The 11,123-nt window shown below is 31.6% G+C and overlaps 2 protein-coding genes across 2 annotated transcripts; one reads left to right on the top strand and one right to left on the bottom strand.

Annotated features, from left to right (window-relative positions):
* The first annotated feature begins 1,413 nt into the window (after positions 1–1,413).
* On the top strand, positions 1,414–7,588 carry LOC132717825 (uncharacterized). Its single transcript, XM_060701397.1, has 4 exons — positions 1,414–1,486; positions 1,933–2,918; positions 5,022–5,239; positions 5,578–7,588. The coding sequence occupies exons 2-4, from the start codon at positions 1,977–1,979 to the stop codon at positions 5,669–5,671; spliced, it is 1,254 nt and encodes a 417-aa protein (XP_060557380.1). The 5' UTR covers positions 1,414–1,486; positions 1,933–1,976; the 3' UTR covers positions 5,672–7,588.
* Positions 7,589–8,275: 687 nt separating this feature from the next.
* On the bottom strand, positions 8,276–10,697 carry LOC132717818 (heavy metal-binding protein HIP-like). Its single transcript, XM_060701382.1, has 2 exons — positions 10,358–10,697; positions 8,276–10,026 (listed from the first exon to the last, which is right to left on the bottom strand). The coding sequence occupies exons 1-2, from the start codon at positions 10,671–10,673 to the stop codon at positions 9,608–9,610; spliced, it is 735 nt and encodes a 244-aa protein (XP_060557365.1). The 5' UTR covers positions 10,674–10,697; the 3' UTR covers positions 8,276–9,607.
* Between the last annotated feature and the right edge of the window lie 426 nt (positions 10,698–11,123).

Genomic DNA, 11,123 nt, shown 5'->3' on the forward strand with positions numbered 1-11,123 from the left:
AAATGAACTATAACAAAATAACTGATAAACTAACCTTTTCTAACTAGACTAGACTGTTGTATCTTGTATTTCTAGATTTTCTTTTAAATAACACTTAAGTTTTTACAAAAATAAGATAAAGATTATACGTATAGTGTAGGTAGCTCTACAGACTACTGTAAAGAAGCATTCTCAAAATAAACTAGCCAAAATATACAGTAGGTGATAATGATCTGTATTCAAGGTCTCTCAAAAGCACAAATACCGAGTTACGTTAATTCATTTTTTCTCAGTATTATTTCTGAGTTGATAACAAGTAAAAATAACGTCTTCATATATTGTTTTACGATTATTTCATCTTTATTGCGCATTAAACAAATGAATTTGCTCATCTCAGACATTTTTAAAAGTTTAAATTCCTATCTGTTATTGTATTATATAACATGATGCGTTGACAAGTAAAAACATAAACTTCATTCACAGAATTTTCTACAAGACTTGATTTTATTAATCTTGTTATTTGTGAGAACTTCATATAATCACGAATAACTACAGTATAGAATATATTCATTACATGTATGACTCCCATTGCTTTCTAATTATTTCATATTACACGCGTGTTATATTCTTTTATATTATACACACGTGTTATATTCTCGTGTTATATTCTTTATATTTCACACGTGTTATATTCTTTTATATTACACGCGTGTTATATTCTTTATATTACAGACGTGTTATATTCTTTATATTACACACGTGCAATATAAAGGCACTTTTGTTATATATTAAGCGTCTGTTGATAAATAAAATTAAGTTAACTTAAGTGATATGATAAAAATAACCATTTGAAAAATCGTCTAGCCAAAATATTTTTAAACTCGTTTTATAATAATTGTGAACACCACTCTGAGTTAAACAGTATTTCCTCAGAAATAAAATCAGTCGCGAAAGTTAACGAATATTTATTAATTCATAGCCTATATACGTAAAGTTCTAAAAATAGACATTCGGTATCGACTAAATTTACCAGTGGTTGTGCAAGACTGAACGCGCAGAGCGTAACCGCAATGTTTCGGATATTTACATTAACTTCCTACAGTATTAACAAAGAATATCCGATTACTTTTTGCCTATAAACGGATCATTCATTCATTTAAAATATAGTGTTATTCAAAAAGAGAAAGGAAAAGTGTTGGTTTAAAAAACAAATTTCAATCTGGATTTATTTGATCAAGGTATTCATGCTTATTTCGTAGCGTTATACTTATTATTGGATAACGTTTCTACTTTCGCTTTCTGCTGATATCTATGTGACATTGATAAAGCCAGTTAGGCCACAGGCACTAGATACAATTAATTTACCTCTATATGCTCATAATACTATATATAAAGATTATTCTTTATATATATATAGTATTATGAGCATATAGAGGTAAATTAATTGTGTCCAGTGCCTGTGAGTTAGGCCGGGTGTTTCAGAGAGAGACTGTTAAAATAGCTATAGGTATCCCTTTTTAATATTTGTTTGAAGTTATTTTAATATAAACATAATAGGTAGGTGTAACAGTGGTAAAAAAGTTTCTTACGTTGATATATGGTACACTAGTGACATACACGTATTCAACTGACTGACCAATTTTTGACCAATACGTACACCATAGCAAAATAGCTACAGCTAGTAGGTAGGCATAATATAATAATTGTTAGGAACTCAGTCTCCGTATGTATGTCATAAGGCTGTGTAGATTTATCAATATGTTAGTGCAACAATGGATACAAGATTGTTTTCATATAATATAAGATAGATTGAACCCAACACAGCTGTTTTAAAACTTACGTACATCTAGCTAAGCTAGCTATACTCGTATAAAAAGTATTTTAAATGTTTCAGATACAAAAGGCAACATAATACATTCAAGTTTGGTATAAAAAGTATTTTAAATGTTTCAGATACAAAAGGCAACATAATACATTCAAGTTTGAAGTATGTGAAAATGGGGACCATGTCTTCTAGGGAAGAAGAGATTTTCAACAACGCTAGGGAAGAAGAGATTTTCAACAACGCTAGGGAAGAAGAGATTTTCAACAACGCTAGGGAAGAAGAGATTTTCAACAACGCTAGGGAAGAAGAGATTTTCAACAACGATTTAGATGACAACCACATAGACACTATGCAGGAAGATATCGAAGAAGATGAATTCATGGCAGGTTTTGCAAATTTGTTTATTGAAACAAACTCTTCAAATGAAAAGGAAGAAAATAAAATGGACATATGTTTTGGGTTTTCAGACGAATTTTTTACTGACAACATGGAACAAGAAAATGATTTAGGACAGGTTGCAGCGTGTGCATTGAAAAATAAACAAACAAACGTTATAAACGATTCGGACTCGGATTCTGATATTAAGTTTAATTTATTTGGTGATAGTGACGACGACGATGACCGTCCAACTTTAGTCAGTAACATCAAAACATTACCCGGAAGTATCTTAACAAATTCTGATAAACATTATGGGTCACAAGGTTCGGAAACGAAACCGAAAGTGAACACTAGAAGCACAATGTTTCCGCAAAGTTCTGGTTTGAATCAAGTTAATAAGGGAATATTGGGACTTTCGTTAAGTGATTCTCAACTTACGAAACCGGAGTATACCGGTCCAAAACCAGAGGACGACGACTTTTGCAGCATATGTAGAGATTCTCACACAAATCCGAAAACTTTGAAAAAATGCTCGCATAGTTTTTGTACTGATTGTATAGACGAATATTTTAAAATCAAACCAGAATGTCCGAATTGTTTCGTTGCCTATGGAGTTATAAAGGGTAACCAGCCTGAGGGGTATATGAGTGACAGTATATCAAAAGTAAAACTTCCTGGATACGAACAGTATAATACTATTGTTGTATCATACGGTTTCTCCGATGGAACTCAAACTGTAAGCTTTATTCTTCTACATTGTACTTATACATAGGAAACTACATTGTACTTATACATACGAAATATTTATTCGAAATATGTAATGATTCAAACTATGTAATGATGTTTAGTGCGTGAACGAAAAAGTGAATGTACAATCGGTTTTATCAACCTGATATATGATTATTAGTACACTACATATATACCACATAATCATTGTGTAAATAACCAATATAAATTTGTTCAGTTGCGTGTTTCAGATTTAATGTAGTTATTTAATGGCATTTTAATTAAACGTCACGTGAATTTAACCTTCAATTTGACAGTTTAGTACTGGTTATTATCAAAGCTAGATCTCAATTAAGGAGATTCGTACATATCTGTTTTGTTTGATTTAATAGGCCGCGTAGGCCTACATTAAAAGTTTTTGAAAGGTTATAAGGCCCTAGCTATATAAACGGAAATATATAAATGGAAATATAATTCGAGTCGCTATTTTGCAAACAACCGTTTATGTGCGGTTATATAATCTGTCAGAAATATTTATAACGAATTTATAATACAGCAAACTTCCTTTTTTAGCTCACTTGTCTTAAAGTGACAAGGTGAGCTTTGTGATCGCTTTTCTTGCGGCGTCCGTCCGTCCGTTAACTTTTACTTTAAACGACATACCCTCATAAACTGCCAAGCCAATTTCATCGAAACTTCACAGTCCGGAATATTAATGTTCCTTTGGTGGTCACCTTTGAAAATTATTCAAAGTATTAAATTCCATGCAGAAAAATTTGTTGAAATTAAAGCCCTGGGGTCAAAATTTTTCTTTTCTTTTTTTTTTTTTTTTTTTTTGGGGGGGGGGGGGGTCATTGATTTTCCTTATATGTATATAGTACAATCTTTAAAAATCTTCTTTGAAAAAACCCATAGAGCTAGAGTTTTGATATTTGTCAAGAAACATTTTCTAGTGGGTATCTACCAAGTTTGTTCAAAGAAAAGCCCGGGTCAAAATTGACCAGCCCTGTGGGGTCATTGATTTTCCTTATATTTATATAGTAAAAACTTAAAAAAAATCTTCTTTTAAGACACCAAAAGAGCTAGAGCTCAGATATTTAGCAGGAAACATCTTCTAATGGGTGTCTACCAAGCTTGTTCAAATAGAAGCCATGGGGTCAAAATTATTCTTGTTCATGGAGAGTTTTCAGATTCAGGTGAGCGATTTCAGGGCCATCATGGCCCTCTTGTTTAGAGAAAAAATGAGATTTTTGCATAAATTGACAGCAGCCGTTTAAATAAAACTATATACACTTCATGGTTGTCCAATGAAAACCTACGTTACAAACGTGCAATATTATAAGACAATTTATACATAGTATCCTATCATATTTAATATCTACAATCGTCTGCTTAGTCCCTTTTGTCAATCACAGTTCTGAGTATGTGTCTGCTTTCCGGTCCTCACTCAAATGCATTACAATTTAATTATTTGTTACCAATCACTGCACCATGTGATCTTCCAATTTAAAACATAATTAGGTTAAGCCTCGTTTTCATTTTCCATGTCCAAAGTCCAAAACATTTGTATCAAATTCTTATTGAATTTTCCGTCTGGTCTTTTTCCCAAAGAATTAGTCATATCTAATCCATATTGCGCGCTTAGTGTCAAAGTTCTGTCAAAATAGTGTGTAAAATGGTGATGTGAAATAAAAGGTCATTTTTAGTACAAAACTTGACTGGATACAGCAAAATTTGACTCGCCTAGCGCCTCTAACTACAGAACTCAATAATATGCTCATGTATTTACCTCATAATAAAGGGGATTGACTAAGGATTTAAAAATAACTCATCCCTCCAAAACAGTGCATCGTATATCATTTGATTTTTTTTAAAATTTTTTACTTATATATAACTATCTATTTCACAAATTTATCATCCTCCAACGTTTCGAGTGGTTAAACCCCTCTTAATCAAAGAGTTTGCTGTTTATTTTTATAAATCTCGTATTTATCCTCTTTTTTCTAACACTTTGTTATAGCTTTCTTCTTTTTCATAAATAAATTCATCTTTTTCAGATATATGTTAGCATTTTAAAATAGTAATCGTTCGTATTTTTTCTGTGTATCTTTAGAGTGAACATCCGAATCCGGGACAGCAGTATCACGGTACCAGTCGTACAGCCTATCTCCCAAACTGTCCCGAGGGTCAAAAAGTTCTGAAGTTACTAAAAGCATCTTTCAAAAGACGTCTGACATTTACAATTGGAAGGTCAAGGACAACTGGTTGTGATAATGTAGTCACGTGGAATGATATACACCATAAAACATCGACAAGTGGTGGCCAGGAAAAGTATGTAACTATTATAAATATTTACCGAGTCTTTCATTGTGTATACATATACATTTATTGTTGTCTTTCCGTTTTGTTTTAAAATATTTCAAGTCATTTCTGCAAAACGTACCATGTTAACTCACTAGAAAGGAGTTTATAAAGACCAATATCGGATAGATAACCATGACCATTAACCAAGGTTTAACTAGTACACATCTGGAAAGCAACGTTCCGTTCTCTTTATAAACAGTATAATTAACTATTTGTTAATTTTGTAAATTATTTATTCTAGGTTTAGGATATTAAAACCGATGACAATCAGAATCAACTTATTTCAATGTTTTAATGTATTTTAGTTTCGGCTATCCAGATCCGACATATTTGACTCGAGTACAACAAGAACTAGCAGCAAAAGGTGTTACAGAAGAAAGTGTTGATGAAAATCCGTAATGTGTGTTTAGTTGTAACTTTATCTGTGATACACAAGGTAAATGCCCTATAATGACTGTTTGAAGTTTCAGCAATAAGTTACAAGTATAATGTTTTAATCTGACTGTTCTGTTGACATGCTCCGATGTTTTCTGACGTCCATAATGACAAAAATGTATCCAAATATCAGGTACATATTAGAGAGTGAAATGGCAGAAACATTCCGGCTTTCATTATGGGCCATTTACCTTATACTGGTCAATTAAGTGTAGTTACATTTATGCAGAATGATGTTTACAATAGGCTTGCTAATATGTGTAAATTTATGTTTAGAATTATCCACATTTACCACATTATTATGACCTAGTACATATAATCCAGCTAAATTGACCGGCAAAAGTTACTAACCGGCTATCGCCTCGGTCAATATGACATTAACAGGTGTATATCGCATCATATTCAGTGGCTCACTAGTCAAACACTGTTTAATATTCTATGCATTATAACCACTGGGATTAATGTAAGCATACTTTATAATGTCACGTGCTCACTGCTGATGTGTTATAATCTTTATTCTGCTGAATTTCTTAAATTGTCTTGTCGGTTCTTACAACCTGGACAAACTTCATAATTATTAGAGAAAATATTATAACGAGTACTGGACTGAATAACAAACAGTGTACTAGCAAAATACGAGTAATTATAGTTTTATAAAAACAATGAAAATAAAACCAGCATCATTTCATCCGGATCCTGATCTTTTCTTAATGGACACGTGACCGGTTCTAACCATAACACACTTCGAGATCGCAGAATAGATGACAAAGTGACATTATGCTCATTTTTTTTCACTGTTGATCAAACTGAGTTGAATTAGTATATATTACAAAAGATTGATTTTTATTATAGTGATTGACCAATAATTGATAATTGGTTTTAAGAACTGAACAGTACCAATTCATGCTGAACGCTATTTATAGAAATGTCTGTTAGTCACTGTATTATTGATCATTCTTATAATGAAATATGAATTTGAATACAATTATAGTAAAATGTCTAGTTATTTCGACTTTTACCTGCTCATTGACTATATACTTTTGCATTGGCATAATGTTAATGGCTTTAATAAACTATCTTTAAAAAAGAATAAACTCTTAAGCAAACAGATACCGAAAAGAGCTTTGTCATTGTTAGCATTCATATTAGATTGCAAAATGCTCGTGATAATGTTAAATAAACATATTTTGGTAAGCTTTTCGTTTTATTTATTTCATAGTTTATATGTGTGTTATATTTTTGTATTTTTGAGATACTTATAAACGTTTATATTAATAAGCATTGAATGTAGTCAATGTACATATAAAGTAATGTTTCCGACGATTAGTTTTATGTCTACAGGAATTATTTAGTATGCGGCTTATTTTTGAATTATCTCCCTTATTCCATGTTTTTTTAAATTTTAAATCTTATCTGCTTTTTAACGCTGTCAGAAGTCAGTGACTTAGTCAATCATGGTAACATAGATACAATGGAGCGTATTTTGAAGACAGTAGATGACAAACACGTTATATAGTAAAAATTACGAAGATTTTATGGAGAACGAATACTTGTTTACAAACATTTTGTTATTAGAATATGTATGATGTTTTAGTGACATTATATGCATTTATTAGAAAATACAGGGGAGTATAATTCAATGTAAAATGGCTGACAATCCGCAACTTGTAATTAAAAACAGTCACTAATGGGGTCACTTTAGAACGACATAATAAATAAACGGATTACGAGTAAGTTTTTGTTTGCAGTATTTAATTTCATTTATGTTATTGTTCGGTCATTTTCATAGCATGATATTGTATCACATGCGTTGCATCAGTATTGTAGATTACGTGAAATATGCTAATCAAAATACATGATAATATTAACTTATTAATATTTTTAAAAATATTTTATTACTATTATTATTATGTTATCTATTATCATAGAAGATTGCAGAACTAAATTTACAAACGTAACAAATAAAGAATATTTATAGATAGGCCCATGATAACGAGTTATGGCTTTCTGTCCAGTATGTAGTAGACCTTCAAATCTTGTAGACAAATCTTGATTGAGGTGTAGATTGTGCTTAGTGTTGGTAGAAAATAAATTAAAATAAATATCAGCCGCATGATTTGAAATATAAACAACAAACAATATTTTGTTCGCTTTTGTTTTAAAAAATGTCCTCGACTTTTCAAATTATCACATTTTGAAACTGGTTTTCATCGTTTATCTGGAAGAAAGGTGATGGTTTGATTTCTATGGTGATATAAGTCCTAACACATAGAATGGTTTTGTTCTTACAAAAGTAAAACCTGATACTTAAATTGATATTACTTTGATAAATATTTTGTCAGTCCGTTTGAACAATAACATATTTCCATCGTCCTTCAAACTGGTGGTAACATCAAGTTTAGTTTAAACATATTTATTTCCCGAATAGTGACAGTGATACTTCATAATTGAAACTGTTCCCTTAAATATACTTAATGTTCACTTTATAAGTTATAACCGTTATTAATAAGCTTTCATTTGGGATATTTTTGAATCCAAGTTTTAATAATAAAAATACAACGTTTTGTTTATTTTAAGAACATACTTCCATTTTTATTTTACAACTACATTTGTACATTGTATTTTTATCTGTATGTTAAATAATTTTGGTTGTTATGTTTTGCTTTGTTATAAAAACAAAGATGATGTTTATACATAAAGTCTTATGCAATAAATGAGTTATTCTTTTACACGTATTCACTTACATAACTTTTCTGTCTTACCAGATGAGAATTTAATCGACGTTTCACAAATTCGCTTGTAGTGCTCTTTTATATTCTGTATGAAAGATAACGAGAAAATAAATTATAAGACATCACTTTAGAGTGCCTCGTTGACAATCTCTGGTACCTCGTCTTGTATTCCCTGTATGAGGGACGAACGGCAACTCTTCTTGAAGATTGAAAAAAAAAGTTGAATTACCTTGAGCTGAAGTTTTTTCAATGACGTGACATTTGGCGTGCAGATAATTATATCGTGTAATAATACATTTAACTTCCTTGTGTGTTAAAGATGGGAAAAGTTTGTAGCTTGTTAGAATGTACTTTAATAAAGAATGCTAGGCTGATTGATCCTGTGAAATGAAATTAGGATCATCTGAGATTTCCCTCCACCAGTAAAACTTGAATGTGATTATGTGACAGTGTCGATTTAATATAAAACCAAATAAAAGAAGATATAAGAATGAATTATTTTATTAGATAAAAGTCACTCCTTCTTTTAGTCACACTTCCTTTCCTTACTCCATGCATGTTCATCTATTGACTTATAACTGGTTATGATAAATATTGGTTGTATATTGTCACATTTGGTTATATGTTGTCACATTTGGTTATATGTTGTCACATTTGGTTATATGTTGTCACATTTGGTTATATGTTGTCACATTTGGTTATATGTTGTTACATTTACTCATTCGATGTTCGTTAAAGTTATATATGGCAGCATCCATCTTTGAAACCAATATTCTTGTTATATTGTTATCTTACATATGTTTTAAAGAAACAGTTTGACAACTACTTTGTTTACATTTTGCTTCCTGTGCGGTAAATAATTTCTCATTTAGTTGCATACATTTAATTTCCTCTCAAATGAAACATAAAAAAGAAATTACAAACACTAGGGAAAGAATTATGAAAAAGGTAGTAAAGCAGTTTATCATGTATATAACAGTGCTCCTGCAAAAGTGGCACACCTGTAGAGATCAAGTTTCGTACTTGAACCAGAATTTCTAACAGATAGGACGTCAATCGACACATTCTGTCTTGCAGTAGTATATACATACACACATCCATTGTCATAGACTATTTATAGTTACTTTCTCTCTAAAAACAAGAAAGAACTCACAAGAATAAATTCAGATTAAAGCCTATTTATCAAAGTGCCGGAAAACGTATTCCATCTGTATTTATCTTGGTATATGATATCGCCAGTACTGCTACCTGTTTGTGCCTCGACCCAGACGTCTTGTCCGGCCGTCACTATGGCAACTGTATCAGCTGATGAACATCCACGGCCATCATCACCATATATCAATGGTGCTGAATAGTTATTCCCGTCAATCATTATATTAACAACAAAGTATTTTTTTATGTAAACACAGAAAGCTATACTGAACATGAACGTCCCATTGACGGATGCTGTAAACTTTCCGGTATCAGTGTTATATGCGCCTCCTTCTCTGAAGACTACTGTAGGAAACACGATGATCCGACCTCCCAACACTGCTGTATTTTCATTCAGCCTCGCTTTAAATGTAACTGTTGGTGTTACGGCCATATCTGGAAAAATAATAGAATACATTCACCGCATGCTGTAAATTCACAATGAAACCTTTATACCAATGATTTCTATCAAACGACTTTAAATATCTATTTAAGACAAAATATTTATATCAGATTAATTTAATTTTTCGAGTTTTTCATAATTTATGATGCTAGTATTCAGAGGAAAAAATAAAATGCCAATTTTTCTTTTGACATTATCTTACCAATATCTATCTTTACTATTTCAGCTCTTACACATATATTCAATGTTGTCATGGAATTCAATGTTAAGGAATTTTAAATGCATGTTAGAAAATCAATGGGGGACACATGGTTGAAAGTTTACCTTTGAAATTTTGTAGTTCAAGAAGCTTTGCCCTAACCTCCGATGTAACATTACCGACTTCTATCATACTGGTCTCGAAGCCATTTTCTAGCTCTTGTTGTTTTGTTTTCATTTGATCGCTAACTTCCGTCTTGATATTTTCAACTCTGTTAACACATTGCTCTACCTCAAGTTTCAGTCTCTCCATTTGAAACTCTATGCGTACCATTTTTTCCAGCACCTTTTCCTCAAAATCATATTTAGAACAGCGAGGTTCTTCACAATTCCTTCCATTTGTCAACAGAAATAGAAGAAACACTATTTTAGAGAGCGACATGTCTCACGAATAACAAACCTGTTGCTTTTGTTGTTTGCAAGTGAATGAATTAGACGACCTTCATTTTTGCCACGATGTATTCATTAACTTAAAATCATTTTACGGAATCCAATTCATGCCACCATGTTACAATCAATGTTGCCTACCTTCTGTGTTGTCTTAGAATAAGAAAAAACAATATAACAAAATTAAAGACTGGTGTTAAATTGTATATATAGTTTTCCGGACCTAAAAAAATGATATTGACCAAGGGAAAAAGTCCGAAGTTAGTATAACTTTTAAGGGGTCTGAAAAACTATGTATTGGCCTTAAGTCTATCATCTTTGGAATATCACGACTTAAAAAAACCCATCAGGTCAACTCTACACTTCTTTTTGCGGCTAATGACGTCATCGCAAATCAGTCAATCTTGAAACGGTGCTTTCATGAACGGTATTAGGTATATCGATA

The sequence above is a fragment of the Ruditapes philippinarum genome, unplaced genomic scaffold, assembly GCF_026571515.1.
Source record: "Ruditapes philippinarum isolate M1 unplaced genomic scaffold, ASM2657151v2 ctg2260_1_1_1_1, whole genome shotgun sequence".
Lineage (NCBI taxonomy): Eukaryota > Metazoa > Mollusca > Bivalvia > Venerida > Veneridae > Ruditapes > Ruditapes philippinarum.

What these genes read in the sequence shown, in the direction of transcription:
- LOC132717825 (XM_060701397.1), top strand. Translation starts at nt 1,977, where the DNA reads ATGGGGACCATGTCTTCTAGGGAAGAAGAGATTTTCAACAACGCTAGG. An exon ending in TCTCCGATGGAACTCAAACT is followed by an intron (nt 2,919 to 5,021) that starts GTAAGCTTTATT and finishes GTGTATCTTTAG; the next exon opens with AGTGAACATCCGAATCCGGG. An exon ending in ACAAGTGGTGGCCAGGAAAA is followed by an intron (nt 5,240 to 5,577) that starts GTATGTAACTAT and finishes AATGTATTTTAG; the next exon opens with TTTCGGCTATCCAGATCCGA.
- LOC132717818 (XM_060701382.1), bottom strand. Translation starts at nt 10,673, where the DNA reads ATGTCGCTCTCTAAAATAGTGTTTCTTCTATTTCTGTTGACAAATGGA. An exon ending in TGAACTACAAAATTTCAAAG is followed by an intron (nt 10,027 to 10,357) that starts GTAAACTTTCAA and finishes TTATTTTTCCAG; the next exon opens with ATATGGCCGTAACACCAACA.